The sequence below is a fragment of the Trachemys scripta genome, chromosome 20 (assembly GCF_013100865.1).
Source record: "Trachemys scripta elegans isolate TJP31775 chromosome 20, CAS_Tse_1.0, whole genome shotgun sequence".
Taxonomy (NCBI): domain Eukaryota; kingdom Metazoa; phylum Chordata; order Testudines; family Emydidae; genus Trachemys; species Trachemys scripta.
In genome coordinates this window covers 5,490,583-5,508,891 of record NC_048317.1, presented here as the reverse complement: position 1 = coordinate 5,508,891, position 18,309 = coordinate 5,490,583, and the positions used below count along the sequence as shown (strand labels likewise).

Sequence of the window (18,309 nt, the reverse complement as noted above, 5' to 3'; positions counted from 1 at the left end):
AATACAACCACGCGGCAAATATCCTTATCCTAGCTCATCGCTTGGACCATGTCATCCCTCCATTGGTTCCCCCTTCTCCATCACCTCAGACATTACTTGTATTTGGCCTCACAGCCTATCCTTACCTACCTATCATCTCTCATATACGACTGAGCTGTCAATTTCTCCCTCCAAGCCGGCCCATGCTGCCAGCCTCCGTCTGCCACTTGTTACATTTCCAACCAAGCCCCTTTGTGCTTTCCCCCATGCTGCCCCTCCCACCGGGGAAGAGCTCCCTGGTGAACATCTGCAAAATGACCTCATTATCTTCCTTTGGATCCCTCCTTAAAACTTTCCTTTGCCTTAATGCCTACCAAATCTTTGCAATGATTAAGCCACGGGTGCGCTGAGACCACAGCCTGTCATGGTTGTCTCATTGTTTCCTTCGGTTCCCCTCTTTGTCAGTCTGTCACTTGTCTTCTGCTTAGACTGAAAACTCTTCTGTTCCATGTCTGTGGAGCTCCTAGCACGATGGGGCCCTGCTCCATGACTGGGGCTTCTAGCCAGTAACAAGAGACAAATAATAATACATACAGTGAATCTTGTCTCTGGCTCATTGACAGGGCGAACCGGGTGCCCGTGGCCTTCCAGGAATCAGCGGAGCCCCTGGGAAAATTGTAAGTAAAGAGTCTCCGTCTGTTTATCCCTGTGACTCTCTGGCTCCCATCCCATCAGCGCACGAGGGCGTACTCGTCCGTCTTTGCTCATGTTCGGTTTTCTTTGTCTCTCTATTAAGTTGACAACAAAATCAGATGCTTCCACCCCTCCTTCTGCCCCCCCTTCACTATTTGCAAAAGATCTGGAGCTGTGGGTGTGGCTTTGGCTGCATCTCCAAGCCCTGTGTGTCGGTCCCAAGGGCTGAAATAATGCCATGGGGGGTAGAGTGTACAGTGGCTTTTGAAAATCCTACACCAACTTATAAAAAGAATGTCAGATCCAGGTCCAATGACACGTTCTCCGATACCCAGAGCCCCCTGGGCCCTGCCCAGCCCCAGTGCCGTATTCTGTGACCCAGAAGCCCCTGTGGCCGGTCATAGGTCCAGTTTAGCATTCCCTGACGCCCTGAATTAAATAGTGTGAATTAAAGGTCTGGCTTTGCTGCAAACGGCAGGTGCGGCTGGCAAGGAGGGGCACAGGGAAGTCACAGAATGCCACCCCCCCCCCCCGTGTGATTTGCCTGTGGAAAGCACCCAAGGGCGAATGATTGCATCTGAGTACCAAGAGAGGTGACAGGCCGCTGCTGCCCCTGTGTAACTCCAGCAGATCTCTAGCCGAGTGGCAGGAGGCAGTGCTGTTCCATCACATCCCAATAGTCGAGCTCTGCTCTGTATTCTTTTCTTAGGGTGAACTTGGACCGCCAGGTGAGCCAGGGCCACAAGGTGTCCCCGGGGTGAAGGTAAGTCTAGCAAGTTGCAAGGGAATGTGAGGCAGAGTTCCTGGGTTCTCCGCTGGCTTTGGCAGGGGTGTCGTGTTGCGTAACAGAGTAATAGTTAGACCAGGAACGAGGATTCCTGGGTTCTATGCCTCGATCCGGGTAGGAATGTGTTTGAGTGTTTAGACAATGGAAGTCTGGACTCCTGGGTTCGATCCTTGGCAAGTCCCTGCCCCTATCCTTGCCTCAGTTTCCCCATCTGTAAACTGGGTCTAACCCATACCCCTTTACCTGGGGGTAATGAGGCTTAATCCATTAATATTTGTAACTCGCTTTGAGAGCTGCGGGAGAAAGGGACTCTAGAAGGGCAAATGTTATTACAGCATAAGGCAGCCATGCCCCCTGGGGGAGTCCCTGCATCTGGGATCTGCCTGTGGGAAGAGTGGGACTGGAATGGGGAAAGGGCGAGAGCTGAGGGCATTGCAAGCTCAGGTGTGGAACCCAGCCTGCTCATGCAAGCTCGCCCCATCTCCCCCTCCTCCAGCATTTCCCCAGAGTGCCCAGGCCAGGGGAAAGGGGAAGGCAAGCTGGAGTGAACCCCGTGTTCGTGGGATGCCAGGTATTAAGGAGGGTGCGGTGGGGGTGGGGGTGTAGGCAGCAGGGGTGCAGGCAAAGGAGGGTTGTGTGCAAAGCGTGGAAGGCGGGGATGCAATGATGTGGAGAGATTAATGCTAGAAGGGCAGCGACAGCCCTGGCTATTCCAATCGGTCCTGTTTTCTTTCCTCTCTGCAGGGCGATCGGGGAGAGCGGGGCCCGGTGGGTCCCCAAGGCCTCCAGGGGAAAGTGGTGAGTGTGGCTTTGATTGCATTTGTGTGCGCGCGCGACGATCCAGAGCCAGACCCTGGGGACGGAAACGGCCCTCTACCCTTTCCTCCTCCCCGACCCCAGCAAAAACCTAGTGTCCAGGGCTCGAGCTCAGGGAGCCGCTTTTCTGAATCCCCGGGATAGCTCAGTGCAGGGGATTGCACTGCTTGGATCGGGTTTGTAGCCAGAGAAGGGTCACTGTAGGGCAGAGAACTGAGGACATCCCCCGTCAGGTCTGCTGAGATCACCAGCGGAATGGAGGTTTGTTACCACTCACTGCAAGGCCAATGTAGCAGCAGATGGGCCTGCAAAGTGAATGGCCAGCAAAGCCGCTCTCTGGATTTGGGGTCCAGAATCAGCATGTGCCAGGGGGATCAACAGAGCAGGAAGAGTCCTGCTCGGTTTGCGGCTCCCAGGCTGGGCCGGGCACTCCGGTATCTCCCTGTCGTTTGGAAGCGGCAGAGGTTTTACATGCATTGCTCCGAGGGAGAAGAAATCCGCAGTGTGACCCTGGCACATCTCTGACAGTGGCCTGCACTGCAATTACCTTCTGAGGCTGTTTACCAAGTGCATTACAAGGATTGTGCCCCCAGTGCCACACACATCCTGCTGACCCTGCCCAGCACAGGGTGGATGGGGACCCAGATGCTGCAGCTTGGCAGTTAAGCTACTTATGGAAGGGAGGAATTCATTAGCAGGAAGGGGTTAATCCTGTGTCTCCTCCCATAATCTACCCACACCTTGCCCCTTGGCACCCACACCCCTAGGTGGTGTGGTCTAGGGGATAGTGCACTGGACTGGGACTCAGGAGCTCTGGGTTCCATTCATGGCCTTCTGGGTGACCCTCAGCAAGTCACATCCCCTTTCTGTGCCTCAGTTTCCCCATCTGTAAAACGGGGATGCTGCTGCTGACCTACATAACGTCTTTTGAGATCTTCTGATGAAAAGTGCTGAATAAGAGCTAGGGATCGTGACTAGTATTTTATGCCCCCAGCACTGGAGAGCAAGGAAGCCAGGCATGCAATGGACTCGAAACTTCCTACGGCTCAGTGCAGAGGGCTGCGCTTTGCGGTTATCCACCCTTGTGTGGACATGTAGGCTCCAAGTAGCGCTCGTAGTTGTGCTGGAGGGCGGCACACAGACTGGGCTCTCGGCCGCACACGTGTTTTGCATGTGACACAGAGGCCCCATGTCCGGGAAGGTTTGGCCTTTGCACACCAGGGTGCAGTTTGAAAGAACCAGCACGTGCACTAATTGGGACGGAGGCATAAATTTAACATGAAGGGGCGACTGAGCCAGCCCAGCCCAGCCCCTGCTGCGAGTGGCCAGACAGGGTGAGGGGATTAGGCAGCAGGAGAGAATCGCTCAGGGATTAATGGCCGGCTGGGTGTTTTTGACCAAAGCGGGGAGTGGGTCTCCTCCCCAGCCCAGAGAGAGAAGGACACACAGCAGGGAGTGTGTTTTTCTGCTCTTGGGCAGTTTCTGACTGCAGGGTGGGCTCTGAAGCACCCCTCCCCCCGGCCTTTTCGGAGATAAATCATCTGGGAGCTAGAGTGTCCCCTCCTGGAGGACAAACTCCATCCCTGCTCTTCTCCCTGCGGGGTTTAACGGAGACTGTAAGGAAAGGCTAGTTTGGGAAAGACCTTCCCATTTCCTGGGCTCATCTCAAAGACACAAGAGGTTGAGAGAAAAACACCCCCCCCCCTTTGCTTTCTTTAACAAGTTGAATAGGAAACTGTTTAAATGGAGCGACGGCTGTTAAGTGATTGACAGGAAACCACACTGTCCTGCAGCTGCTAAGCTCTACGGCCTAGAAATGGGAGTTAGGTGCTAAAGGCCTGGGAGGGTCTGGGCCTCATCACCTTGTTGATCCGGGAAGACCCAGGATGGTGCTGGAAATGCCCAGCTGGCCGGAGCTTGGGTGACTCTAAGAGGGAGGCAGAAGGATCTTGGCATGCAGGATGCAAAGGAAACACAGCCCATGCCACTCAAAGGGGTCTCTCCTCCTCTCCGTGGTCACTAGAGGGTGAACACATGCATGGAGGGCTGGATTAGCCTCCCCTCGATACTGCAGCGCGTGGTGCTGTGTTCATGGGAGTTACACGTCCCCTTGGAGTTCTGTGCCTGAGGTTTCCACAAACACGTCGTGGTACAAACATTTGGGCCCCTCTGGGACACGCTGCACCGGGCGCAGGAGGCCCCGCTTTACTGTTCCCACCGGCGCAAGAGGGAAAGCTGGGGTTATGGGTTCAGTGGCTCGGCAGTCTAGATGGCAGGAGAGAGATCACTTGATCATTACCTGTTAGGTTCACTCCCTCTGGGGCACCTGGCATTGGCCACTGTCGGCCAACAGGACACTGGGCTGGATGGACCTTTGGTCTGACCCAATCTAGCCATTCTTATGTTCTTCGTCTAGAATGCACTCACTCGTTCGCTATCTACCTCACTGTAGCCTTGAACATAGCTGCATCCGATTCAAATGAATAGCCGCAAATTACTCTTGGCCCCGCTTTCCTCACCAGAGCTGCCACCCGCCCCGCCCCTGAAGGTCTGTGTCTTTCCTACTGCTGGTTTCATCCGCACACTCTGCTTTCTTTCTTTCTTTCTTTCTTTCTTTCTTTCTTTCTTTCTTTCTTTCTCATTTTGTTTCCTTGATTTCCAGGGATCAAAAGGCGAGCAAGGTCCTCCAGGGATCCCCGGGCCACAGGGCCTGCCAGGTGTCAAAGGAGACAAGGTAACATCATGAAATTCCTGACCAGGGGCAAGACAGTGATGAGGGCTGAGGCTAAAAGCAATGATTAGAAGGGAGGTGAGATCCATGAAGTCCACTAGGGACCTCCCCATGAAGAGTTAATCTGTCTGCAAAAGTTTAGATTACAGTGATGGGGACTGTAGAAATCCTGTAGATAGAGACAGTGGATGTGGTGAGTGGGTGGATGCAGCGGATAGATCTGTGGATGGGGACAGTGGATGGATGAATGGCTGGATACTGTGGCAATGGGAATGTCTGCGTGGCCCGAGGATATGATTTCCCGGCGCAGGTGAAGGCTGGGCCCAGCTCCCAGCACCAGCAGATCTTTCTTGCTTTGCCTCCTGTGGTTTGACGGGCTGGGTCGGCTGTCCTGCCTCATGCAATGGAGTGGCAATGAACTTGCCCGGGCAGTTCTTTACAGTCACATTTTAGCTCCGTCTAGCCCTGATTTACAAGCCCAGTCAGGAACATGGAAGCTTGGTCCTAACCCAGTTGGAGTCACGGGAAAGTTTCCCATGGGCTTCAATGGGCATGGGATGGTTCAGGCCCATCCACACCCAAGTGGCTTAAAATGGGAGCGCAAATGAATGCTGAGGTAGCACTGAGCCTGCAGTTCTTTGAACCCACAAACATGGAGACCCAGTGAAAGCCTGGCTGAAAAGTTGGCCCCAAAGCCCAGTTTTAATGGAAGGAGTAAGTGGCTTTATTCACAGCATCCAGCCAGGCTGGATAGCTAGGGGGAACCAGCCAAAGCACTTGGTCCGGTGTAACCCGGGAGGGAGGTTTTAGGGAGGCTATTTTGGTTGTCCAAAGTCCTGGTTAGAAAGATGTTGAGGGATCTTTCTGCCCCCTGCTCAGTGTGTTACCCCCACCCCCATTCTGCCTCTGATGTAAAACACCGATGGTGCAACACACCTTGTCTTCTCGGGCCAAGACACAGACATGGCATCACACAGACAGGTCCTGACTGTTCTCTGCTCTCTTGTCTAGGGCTCCCCAGGAAAAATTGGAGCCAAAGGTGACATCGTAAGTAAATGACCTTCTCACTGCTCTGGGAAGCTGACCCTGTTGGGGTTGGGGACTGTGGGCTGGAGAGATATTGGCCATAGTGTTTCCCGGGTGGGGAGCTCATTTCTAATGACCTTCTAGAACAAGCTGAGCAATCCACGGCTCAGTGGCTTGGGTCCTGTGTCACCATCATTGTGTGTTAAATCCTAAGCGGTTGTTAAAACCCTGGAAGTGTGGCTCTTAGCTATGTATTGTGCTGGGCTTCCTGGAGCCTTTAATACAGCACACGCAAACTCAGCAGCAAAGCCAAGAGCCTCGCCAGCTTGTAGGCTGCACTTGGCATTGCTGAGCACTGAGCAGAAAGTCACTCCATTCCCACCGATTGTATCCCAGCATGCACTGAGTCGCATGTAAAATCCTCTCTGAGTTATTTCAAAGTCTTGGTCAGGAAAAGGAAGGGTCACAGGGGTTTAGGACTGGCCACACTGGCACTGGGTCATCAACTTCTGGGATTCTCCTCCTGGTACCAGATGCTTCAGAAGTTGCATCTGGCCAATTATTCAGTGCTGCACCTGGAGGTGGACATTTTCCTTCCTGACCACTGTGATGCTTGACTTTCTCCCTACTGTCTGAGGTGTTACCTATCACGACATGGGTAATCCTTGAGATAGACCCATGGAATAGTTCCCGTTTCTTTATCATCTTCATGCAGGGCCAGGCTTTTAAACACTGGCCTCTGGTTTGTTGCTCATTTTATGAGCCCAGCAAATTATTAAATATAATGTAGGTATTTTTGATCTCCAGCGACTTGATTGTATCCACAAATATTGCCCAATTCAATAACCTAGAGCATCTGCAAATGATTGGAAAGGCAAAATTGCAGGCCTCACGCCGGAGACTAGGTTAAGCTGAAAAGATGGCCCTGGATGCATGACTGAAATTGTTCTCCCCAGGGTGGGAGGTAGAGGGGGACAAATCACATTGACTGACTCGGTTTTCTTTCCCTCTAGGGAGACCCTGGTGTGGAAGGCCTTCCTGGGGAGAAGGGGGAGAAGGTAAGGTACTCTCTGCACAAGACTTCCTCCTGGCCTGTGGATGTGTGTGTGTGTGTGTCATGCCATCACTTGGAAGGTGGTAAGGTGATAGGGAACAGCCAGCATGGATTTGTGAAGAACAAATCATGTCAAACCAATCTGATAGCTTTCTTTGATAGGATAACGAGCCTTGTGGATAAGGGTGAAGCGGTGGATGTGGTATACCTAGACTTTAGTAAGGCATTTGATACGGTCTCGCATGATATTCTTATCGATAAACTAGGCAAATACAAATTAGATGGGGCTACTATAAGGTGGGTGCATAACTGGCTGGATAACCGTACTCAGAGAGTTGTTATTAATGGTTCCCAATCCTGCTGGAAAGGCGTAACGAGTGGGGTACCGCAGGGGTCTGTTTTGGGACCGGCTCTGTTCAATATCTTCATCAACGACTTAGATATTGGCATAGAAAGTACGCTTATTAAGTTTGCGGATGATACCAAACTGGGAGGGATTGCAACTACTTTGGAGGACAGGGTCATAATTCAAAATGATCTGGACAAATTGGAGAAATGGTCTGAGTTAAACAGGATGAAGTTTAACAAAGACAAATGCAAAGTGCTCCACTTAGGAAGGAAAAATCAATTTCACACATACAGAATGGGAAAAGACTGTCTAGGAAGGAGTATGGCAGAAAGGGATCTAGGGGTTATAGTGGACCACAAGCTAAATATGAGTCAACAGTGTGATGCTGTTGCAAAAAAAGCAAACATGATTCTGGGAGGCATTAACAGGTGTGTTGTGAGCAAGACACGAGAAGTCATTCTTCCGCTCTACTCTGCTCTGGTTAGGCCTCAGCTGGAGTATTGTGTCCAGTTCTGGGCGCCGCATTTTAAAAAAGATGTGGAGAAATTGGAAAGGGTCCAAAGAAGAGCAACAAGAATGATTAAAGGTCTTGAGAACATGACCTATGAAGGAAGGCTGAAAGAACTGGGTTTGTTTAGTTTGGAAAAGAGAAGACTGAGAGGGGACATGATAGCAGTTTTCAGGTATCTAAAAGGGTGTCATAAGGAGGAGGGAGAGAACATGTTCACCTTAGCCTCTAAGGATAGAACCAGAAACAATGGGTTTAAACTGCAGCAAGGGAGGTCTAGGTTGGACATTAGGAAAAAGTTCCTAACTGTCAGGGTGGTTAAACACTGGAACAAATTGCCTAGGGAGGTTGTGGAATCTCCGTCTCTGGAGATATTTAAGAGTAGGTTAGATAAATGTCTATCAGGGATGGTCTAGACAGTATTTGGTCCTGCCATGCGGGCAGGGGACTGGACTCGATGACCTCTTGAGGTCCCTTCCAGTCCTATAATCTATGAATCTATGAATCTATGAATCATACTGCTCCAACGTTACTGAGCCATGCCACAGCACACATTGCTACACCAGAGTGCAGAGTCCTGATGTTACATTGGCCCCATTGGCTGCATGACAGCATTTCTGGAGGCTTCCTCTTGAAATCTAGAGGATCCATCAACGATCAGGGCAGGTGCTGACCCTGTTGCTGCCCTGGTACTAGTCAATATTCTCATTAACGACTGGGATAATGGAGTGGGGAGTAGGCTTATAAACTCTGCAGACGGCAACAGGCTGGGAGGGGTTGCTAGCACTTTGGAGGACAGGATTAGAATTTGAAAGGACCTTGACAAAGTGGAGAATTGGTCTGAAATCAACAAGATGAAATTCAATGAAGACAAGTGCAAAGTACTTCACTTAGGAAGGAAATATCAAATGCACAACTACAAAATGGAGGCTAGCTGGCTAGGTGATAGTACTGCGGAAAATGATCTGGGGGCTCTAGAAGATCACAAACTGAACATGACCCTAGAGTGTGATGCTGTTGCAAAAAAGGCGAATATCATTCTGGGGTATATTAACAGGAGTGTCACAGGAAGCAATTGTCCCACTGCACTTGGCACTGGTGAGGCCTCTGCTGGAGTCCTGTGACCAGTTTTGGGTGCCTGGCTTTAGGAAAGATGTGGACAAATTGGAGAGAGTCCAGAGGAGGGCAACAAAGATGCTAAAATGTTTAGGAAACCTGACCTATAAGGAAAGGTTTAAAAAACTGGGCATGTTGAGTCTTGGGGGGAAAAAGACTGAGGGGGGGAGCTGCTAAGTGCTCTAGAGAGGATGGTGATCAACTGTTCTCCCTGTCCACTGGAGATAGGACAAGAAATAATGGGCTGAATCTCCAGCAAAGGAAATTTGTTAGAGATGAGAAAAAACTTTCTAACTCTCAGGGTAGCTAAGCTCTGGGACAGGCGTCCAAGGGAGGTTGTGGAATCCCCGTCATTGGAGGTTTTTGAGAACAGCTTAGGCAAACACCCGTTCGGGAAGGTCCAGGTTTACCTCGTCCTGCCTCAATGCAGGGGCTGGACTTGATGACTTCTCGAGGTTCCTTTCAGCCCGACACTCTCATGCGGTGATCTTCCAGGGGAGGGTGCTGAGCGGTAACACAGGGGCTCGTGGCTGTATCTACCAATCACATTCCCTTTCGCCTCTATTCCTAGGGGGAGTCAGGCGAGCCAGGACCAAAGGGTCAGGTGAGTAACTGTGAATTTAGGAGTTAACAACTCGCTGCCCCTCTGCTCTCAGCTTTCCCTCCGGATAGCCCTTCGTGACTCATTCGATCACTGGATGGAGTCTGTGGGGGTTGATGGGGGTCAGGCAGGAACTCTTCTCTCTCTGTAATTGTTCTAAGAGATTCAGAAAACTGGACAATTACGAGGAACCAGGATGGACTCAGCATGTCATGATCCTGTTTCGGTTCCATGGGTCAAGCTTCTAAGTGGTCTGTGGATGATCCCAGTGCAGGGCCATCCCACATCACCGGCCTATACAGCTGAAAGAGCCATGGGCAGTTGATGTCCAGATCCCACAGGAGAGATGCCTGTGTTGCATAAAGCACCATTGCCACCAATAAACCTCCTTGCTGGAAGCTTCAGCAGAGAGGCCAAGGGCTGAATGGGGCGATGGAGTCTGAGCTCCAGGTTGGGTCCCTTTGGGTCAGGGTTGAGAAACACGTTAGCAGAGGTTGGCTTGGGAGAAGCGTGTCTATCGCTGTGTCTCTCATGTGGACACACAGAAGACATCCTGCTCCAGGGATCCCAGCACTTCTTGGGAGCTGTAGATTCGCAGGGACAGGAGAAGAACAAGCCTAGACACCTGATTTCATGAAACCAGCTGTTTTAAAGAATATAAGGCCCGATCCTCAGCTGATGTGAATGGGCATAACTCTGTGGAACTCAATGAAGCTTCAGGGATTGACACCAGCTGAGGACTGGACCCAAGTCCCGTGTGTTTTGCTCTCTGGTGGGAGTGTGAATATGTTTCCTCTAGCGAGAGAGAGACCTCAGCCACTATATTCAGAACGGGATCCAAATGCCCCCAACAGTCAGATCCAGGCTTTTGGGCCAGCCCGTTGTACATCCAGCTATCAAATTTGGATTCCCCCAAAGTGCTGACATTTAGGATCAACTCCATCGTTAGCGTCCAGACCAATTGGCCTCAGATTATCCTGTTGCTGACCCTCTCTCTCTGTGTGCATCGCAGCAAGGTGTCCACGGTGAGCCTGGCTTTACTGGCCCCACTGGGGACGCAGGGTCACCCGGCGTGAGAGGTTACCCAGGACCCCCAGGCCCTCGAGGGCTCAACGGAGAACGCGGTGTGCCAGGAATGCCCGGGCAGCAGGGCGTGTCGGTGAGTAACTCCCTCTCCCATATCCTGGCTGGGCCTCCTGCCTGTCCCAGGGTGAAAGGTGCCTTAAATCCATAGGGACATCACTGAGATTAACCCTCTGGTCTCCTGGTGGGGATGGGGTTGAAGAGGTTGGTGGTGGTGGGTGGGGAGATGAAATGAAACCAGCCAGAGCTTTGTCTCATCATTCAGCTCTACAAATGTCGGGGTGGGGGGGATCTGGGCCTGACCCCGCTCCACTGACATTAATAGCCAGAGCTTCACGGACATCAGCGGAGCAGGAGCAGCTTCTGTTTGGCCCCAGGTACAGGCTGGAGAGTCCTAATCGGTAGGAGCCAGGCAGGTAGGTATCTTTAATAGGATTTGGGCAACAGTGCCCTCGTCTGGCCAATACGGAGCACTGCAGACATAGGCCCAGCTGGCTGAATGATTGGGTTACTGCAGAGAGATCATGTCACTTGAGCCAATACTTCCAATGCGGGTTTTCTGTGGAAGGAGTGACTGCGGGAGGGCTGGGGAGTTGTGCTTCCATCTGAAAATGTGAGCTTGTGCCAAAGGTTCAGCTGCTGTTTGACTTGAGGCGTCCTCTTTCCATCGGCAGCGGGTTAAAACTTGCTGCTGGTAATACTTGCAGCGGTTATGGATAGTATGGGTCCCTTTGGACAGAGGATAGAAGGTGCTTTTTGGGGCACAGGCCTAGTCAATAGGGTTAAACAAGGGATGCGTTTCCCCCTCCCTGCCACGAGCACATGTTCAGAGCACCTTCAAACTGGCTGTGTATTGTTGCTCTGGGTGCTTCACCCCGACATCTGTGCACTCCCTAAGTCCTCAGTATAGGGCTGAAGTGCGTCTTAAGCGATGCCTCAGCCTTGTGCTGGCTCCTCTGCACGGGGTGAATTTTGCCCTAAATTCACAGATTTACCATATCACGTCCCGCATTTCCACCATGGGATCTCCCTCCCATTCAGCAGCATGAGATGGACGGGGTGGTCATGGTCCCCGACACCTGCTTGTGACCCCCAGGTAGAGACCTCCCGCTCCCTAGCTAGCAGCAAGTCATTCAAGGGGCAGTGATAGTGGCCTGGGGCCAGGTTTCCACAGCGCAATATTCGGTTCTATCCATAGCCAGCACATGGCATGTTCGTGTGTAGGACACTTGGCTGGTTTGCCAGCTACTGCATCTCCGGGCATGCCATTGCAGCACCCCACTCAGACCCTGAACACACACAAGTTCCCTACAGCTGAACCTATGGAGGTCAGGGATGGCCTGGGAAGTCCCTGTAGGCCCCAGTTGGAGAAGCCCTGCGTTAGAATACTGCTAGGTGAGATGATCCGTCCAGTGGCTGCTGGATTCCCAGGCTCCAGAATGGTAGCACCCATCTTGATTGCGTTCGTGGGGGCAGCCTAGCCAATGGGGCGCCCCATGCAGTGCAACTGAACTCGTATGGCCAGGGAGGGTGGGGCTGGCCCTGCAGCGAGCAGCTGGGAAAGAGCGTTAGTCTCTGTTTAGCAGGCAGCCGAATCTCTGAGCGTCTCTCCTCTCTCCTGCTTTCAGGGCCGGGACGCTGGGGACCAGCATATTGTTGACGTGGTCTTGAAGATGCTGCAAGGTGAGTAGACGCAGGGGCCCCACCCCCTCTCACCCTGATGTGGGGAACCCCAGCTGAGCCCCCCCACCACAATGCTCCCCGCATCTGCCTTCCAGAGCAGCTGGCAGAGCTGGCAGTGAGCGCCAAGAGAGCAGCACTGGGAGGAGCAGGCGTGATGGGGCCGCCCGGCCCCCCAGGGCTCCCTGGATCACCTGGTGAACAAGGCCCGCATGGGCACGCTGGACCGCGCGGCATCCCGGGCATTTTAGGAGCCCCAGGGCAGATCGGCAATACCGGACCCAAAGGTGAGTGAGACACTGGCACTGCTGCCTGGAGACGGGGAATCATTGGGGATCAGAGGGAAGGGGCCCCCCTCTTCATGCCCCCCCCTCCTGATTAGAAACTGCCATTGCAAATAAAACATTGACAACATTTGGCCATTTTCCCCCCAAAATTGATTTATTTTTTTTGCTAAAACACTTTTCATTCCCCCCCCCCACAGGTTGTATTTTGTTTAGATAATCCCCAATGGGCATTTTTGATTGGTCAGCTTAGTCACATGATGGGATTTTCAAAACCATTTTTTCCCCCAGACGACCCCTGTATATTCTACTAGCTGGACTCTGGACTTATTTTGCTGTCTCTGTGTAGACTCAGGCTCCCTTGGGACAAACACACACACTCCTGGGCTGATTTCTCCTCCTTCTCCTCTTCTTTCTCGGCAACCCATCATCACTGAGTTCTCTTCTGGCCCTGCACAATAGCTGCCTGCCAGGGTACCCCCCAGGTCCTCTCCTTGGACGCATTAAGCCATCACTTTTACGCTGCAGTCACGACAAATCTCCCCCTTTTTTTCACGCAGGGAAACGAGGAGAGAAAGGAGAGCGTGGCGAGGTTGGGCGTGGACATCAGGGTATGCCGGGACCACCAGGTATCCCAGGTAGGCTCATTGCCGAAATCTGACACCGCTATTCCGATGTTTGGGAGTGGAAGGTTAAGAGTACAGAGGCTACTCCCTGTGGCATAAACACATTCTCAGTCCTGATCAGTGACATCCCCAGCTGTTCTGGTCCTGGACTCCCCTCATGCCTCTCTGCCAATGCCCCTCCATCCTGATCTCCTGTTATCCCAGTCCTGGGCCCCCAACAGCTCTGCCAATGTACCACAGTCCCCTCTACTATTCCCATCCTCAGGCCCCCCTCACACAACTCTGGATGAACCCCGGTCCTGACCAGCCCAGTGACACCAGCCAGTAACTGCCCGTCCTCCCAGCTCAGCAGACATTGTCTTCTTGCTCAGGGTAGGGCTCAGATATAGGAACCCGTGAGGCCTCCAATGGGAAGATGCCAAGATACTTGGTTGCTTAAAATGTCACTTGATGTTTATGGCTAACAATCCCCTGACAAGTGAGAGAGTCCCAGGGCCTGACTTTCCCCCCTGCAGGAAATTCATTGATTTCCGTGGGAGTTAATTGTACCCTGCCTGGGAAGAACTGGGCAATTTCCACATGTGCGGCCCAATCCGAAGCCCAGTGAGAAGCTTTCCATTGACTTCAGTGGCCTCTTGAGTCAGATGAGAGGGACCTGTCCTGGAATATACACCACTGGACACTGAGCGTTTCCTCTCATTCTAGGTCTCCCTGGCATTCCTGGACATGCCATCAATGGCAAAGACGGAGAGCGAGGGTCCCCTGGAGTCCCTGGAGAAGCAGGCCGACCTGGTTTACCTGGGCCTGCTGGTCTTCCTGGATTCTGCGAGCTGGCCGCTTGTTTAGGAGCCTCTGCATTTACCTCAGGGCGCCTGACCGAACCAGGCACCATCAAGGGACCTTCGTACTGAGTGACATGTGCCAGCATCCTTGGGGAAAATTAAAACGGGAACTTTTATAGACCAAGCTGGCAATGCACCATCAAGACATGGCCATGCCGGGGCTGGGAACCAAAGAAATGGGGAACTCCAAACACATGAAAACAAGATAGATGATACGCCTATATGCTTGGGTATCAAAACCATCCACGCTCTTCTGGTATGAAGACCGCACTTGGCCAACCTGAGAAAACCCAAACAAGGGGACTAAAAGGCACCGATGGGGATTTAATTCTATATGCTCAGATACCTTGGATTGTGGCAGGGGAAAAATCCAGAGGAACAAAGGAGTGGGGGCGAAAGGGTGGTTTACTCCAATATTTTGTACTTAGTGTTAGGGTCGATTAATTACCTCATTCTGATTTTCCCCACTTTCCACACCCTTCTAAAGTAAATAAATTGCCTTTTATTAATATTCTCTTATTCTTTGATGTTCTATTTGGAGGGGGGAGGGTTTATTGTTGCGTGTGCCCTTTTTTGGTGCTATTTTTAAGAGACAAAATAATTGTGGTTTAATATTTAACGGAATCACCAGATCAGTGTCAGGCGCGCCCCGAGCTGTAAATCTTTTGTAAAATAGGATTGTTTTATAAATAAGAATGAATAAAAAAGACCAACTTTTCCAAAACAAATGGACAATAAAATCAAGATGGAACGTTAATGAACTTAATCAATGCGTTGATTTCTTTGAACAAAATAGGGGTTTGTTGGTCTGGTTTTTAAACAAAACAAAACACAATTGTATTGTTATTGCTGTTATTTTATTATTGTTTGTGGTGGTTGCCTACAGGGTTAAATACCCTCCCTGTTGAAATTATTCCAGCCTCTTGATTAACTTCATTAACAAGAGTTATTTATTTTGTGTGTGTTGGCGAGAAAGTGTTGGGGAGAAAGTGTGGCTCTTCTTGGGGTTGGCCTGTCAGCATCTCGCCAAAGGAAAGTGTGTGTGTGTGTGTGTGTGTGTGTGTGAGAGAGAGAGAGAGAGAGAGAGAGGAGTTGAATTGAGTTTCAGGAGCTGTCCAAGGTGCTGACCCAAAAGAGTCTCAAATTCCAAGTGGCAATACTGTTTACATTTGATACCCTGTGTGTTAGCCTGTAATAAACTTGCACAGCTGTCCACAAAATAAAGGTAACTGGTGGAATTATTTTTTGTTGGATTTAGATGGGCAGAAGTTTTAATTACTTTTGTTTCTAGTCCTAATTTTCCCCGTTATCAAGTTGATTCTTGGGCTGGTGACAGACCCCTGGAGACTAAAGTCCTCCCTTCATCCAGAGCAACTACAGAGTCTTGGCATCAGCCGGGCATGCTCCGTTCACACTGCGCCACCACTGTCCCTCAGCTGCAGGGATCATCTCTAGCAGAGAAAGGGTCGTGCCGTCACCACGACCCATTCAATCACTGGTCTTGCTCCCTTAAAAAAATAATTAAGGCACAGGGCCCAGATCTGCCAAAGTATTTAAGCACCTAACTCCCATTGAAATCAATTGTCACTTCCTTCTTACCCTGTCTAAGAGTTTATCTGGCCCCCACTCACAGCTCTTCAGCATCAATGGATTTAATCCCACAACCCCGCTGGGAGGTCAGGAAGCATTGTTAGCTTAAATGGACAGATAGGGGACCAGGGCACTGAGAGATTAAGTGATTTGCCCAAGGTCACACAAAGATCTTGTAGCAGAGCCAAAGCTCAACCCCCTGTCTCTCAGAGCCCATGCCAGTGCTGCAGGGACCAGACCAGCCATCCCTTCAGCACTTGACAGTGACGGCTCTAAACTAAAAGAAAAACAAGTTATATCCATACATGGAGCAGCCATACATTCTCCCTCTCAAAGCCTGTGTCTTCCATTATTTAACCCTCTAGAGCCCTGAGGGATGTGGCTGGTACATGCGATGCTACACTCAGCACAGTCCGGGAGTGTTTTATACACACCGTTTGTACGCACGTCCCTCTGGCTCCCTGCTTTCATTAGTCACGAACCCAAAGCACAGAGTGCGAATCCAGACTTTTCCCGAAGTTTGGGGGTATCTGCATGTGCCCCTGGTTCCCATCAGCTGTTCTGTCTATGGTAGAAGCATCAACCAGGCCCCTTCAAAGGATCAGGCTGCCAATGACTGACAGGCAGATGCGGACAAGTGAGCCTGTCGGGGGAATATTGTAGGTGACAGGTGGCAATGTTGTGCACAGGGAGACCCAATGCTGGCAGTACACCCGCCGCAGAACAACATAGCTCATCACATCCTGCAATCTGCCTCCTCGCACCCGGGGCATCCTGGTGTTAAAACGACCTCAGCTTCAGGGCCTGAATGAGCTCCTGGGAGGGACATCAGCACTTCTTTGGCCTGGCTAGCCTAGCTCACAGCCACCAGGGGGCAGTGCTGGCCTTTTGTCGCTGTCTCTGCCTTGGCCCAATGCAGGGGAGAAGGGGGGGCTTTAATTGCTTCATGGCTCAGCCTGGAGGGGAAGCGTAAAGCAAGGAGAACAGGGTGTAGAGAGGGGAGATCGGCAGGCTGCTGAGGTGACATGGAGCTCTTCCCTTGTAGGTTCCCTGGTCCAAATCCAGCACAGGCTGATGGTGATGGAAAGTCTCTTGCTATGTGACAGCTGCTCAGTGAGAGGAGGTTGTCGGGTCTCAGTCCAGTCCCCTGTGGACGGGTGCCCATGTCGCACAAAACACCCACTAGACCTGCTTTCCTTTCCCCTTCCCCCACCCACGCTGCAGCAATCTGAGCAGAGGCCAGGGACTGAGTGAGCCGAGACCCTGAACTCCCCTCTCGCCCCACGCAGGAGGTGGGCAGGGAGAAGGTATGCTGATGGGACAGTGAACTGTCGCACGGCTGTAGACCGGACTCTCCAGAGACTCATCCTGCACCAGTCTTTGGTTAAAAAAATATGAGCAAGAAGAATTTGCCTCTGGGGCTGTGTGTGGGAGGCCAGTGCTAGTGTCAGGAGACAGCAAAGGCTATAATTTCATTGCACGTATATCTACAGTCTCTGTCTCCAGCTAAGCGATTAGCTACACACACAGGCAGAGCTATTACCTAGCAGGAATAGAGGGGACACCACAGATAGCCAGGGTGACAGCCAGTTACCCAAGACAAACCTGGGGATGATCATTGAGTAGATGTAGATCTAGGCTCCTGCTTAGGGAACTGCGCTGGGAGACAGGGAGAAAGACAGGAACAGGCATAATATCTCTGGGGCGGGAGAAGGTGCACGCCCCCTAACAGATGCCTGTCTATAGGGGTGCTCAGGGCTCCCCAACAGATGAAGCCTTAGGGGCAGGGTGGAGTGATGGCTCTGCCCCCAGCCCACCCCAGAAACACTCCCCTTCTGTTGTTGCAGCACCACATAGCTGCCTCGGCCCTGCAAAGGGGCCAAACTGAGGCCCTGTTCCATTCAAGCCCTGTGGGACGTAAGCGTTGCCTGGGCCTTGGTTGGGGCGTGACACCCCTCAGGGAATGAAGCCTTCGAGGGTGAGCTTTAAAGCTGAAAGCTCTCTTGAGAGCGACTGGGTGACTTAGTTGATGGGGCACTGGATTGGGGATTAAGAGACCTGCGTTCTAGTTCACACTTGGCCACTGAGCTACTGTATGATCTTGAGTAAGTGCTTGCAGGTATGTGCACTCACTTATAAGATAAAGACCTTCTGGTGTTGCTATCCAACAGAATTATTCCTGTAGCTTGTGTGGCTGTTTTCTGCGAGGGGAGTGCCTGGGTAACAGGAGCCTATATAAGAAAAAGACCCCAAAATCGGGACTGTCCCTATAAAATTGGGACATCTGGTCACCCTACCTGAGACCCTCATTTCTTAGTGTCCAAGACCTGTTTCTCTCCCTAAGGAGCAGGTGGATTGAACAGGGTAGAACTGCTGTGGGAAAGCCGCTGGGTACTGTTCAGCTGAGCCCTCTTTCAGTGAGGAGAGCTGGAAAACTCTTGGCAATGCTGGAGAAAGCTACTGATCTTTTAATAGTTAAAAAAGGGACCCATGACTCTAAGCAGACCTGCCGCTGTCTCTCGCTATTGACATGGTCCAATGAAA

The 18,309-nt window shown here is 51.6% G+C and overlaps 1 protein-coding gene across 1 annotated transcript in view; it reads left to right on the top strand.

Annotated features, from left to right (window-relative positions):
* Window positions 1-14,899, top strand: part of COL9A2 (collagen type IX alpha 2 chain) — a 41,849-nt gene extending 26,950 nt beyond the window's left edge. Inside the window, exons 21-32 of the mRNA XM_034754244.1 lie at window positions 603-656; window positions 1,382-1,435; window positions 2,204-2,257; window positions 4,938-5,009; window positions 6,018-6,053; window positions 7,046-7,090; window positions 9,631-9,663; window positions 10,673-10,819; window positions 12,372-12,426; window positions 12,522-12,710; window positions 13,268-13,345; window positions 14,039-14,899. Of these exons, the coding sequence (XP_034610135.1) occupies window positions 603-656; window positions 1,382-1,435; window positions 2,204-2,257; window positions 4,938-5,009; window positions 6,018-6,053; window positions 7,046-7,090; window positions 9,631-9,663; window positions 10,673-10,819; window positions 12,372-12,426; window positions 12,522-12,710; window positions 13,268-13,345; window positions 14,039-14,244 (1,023 nt within the window). The 3' untranslated portion in view covers window positions 14,245-14,899. The remainder of the gene's footprint in view (window positions 1-602; window positions 657-1,381; window positions 1,436-2,203; window positions 2,258-4,937; window positions 5,010-6,017; window positions 6,054-7,045; window positions 7,091-9,630; window positions 9,664-10,672; window positions 10,820-12,371; window positions 12,427-12,521; window positions 12,711-13,267; window positions 13,346-14,038) is intronic.
* The last annotated feature ends 3,410 nt before the right edge of the window (window positions 14,900-18,309 follow it).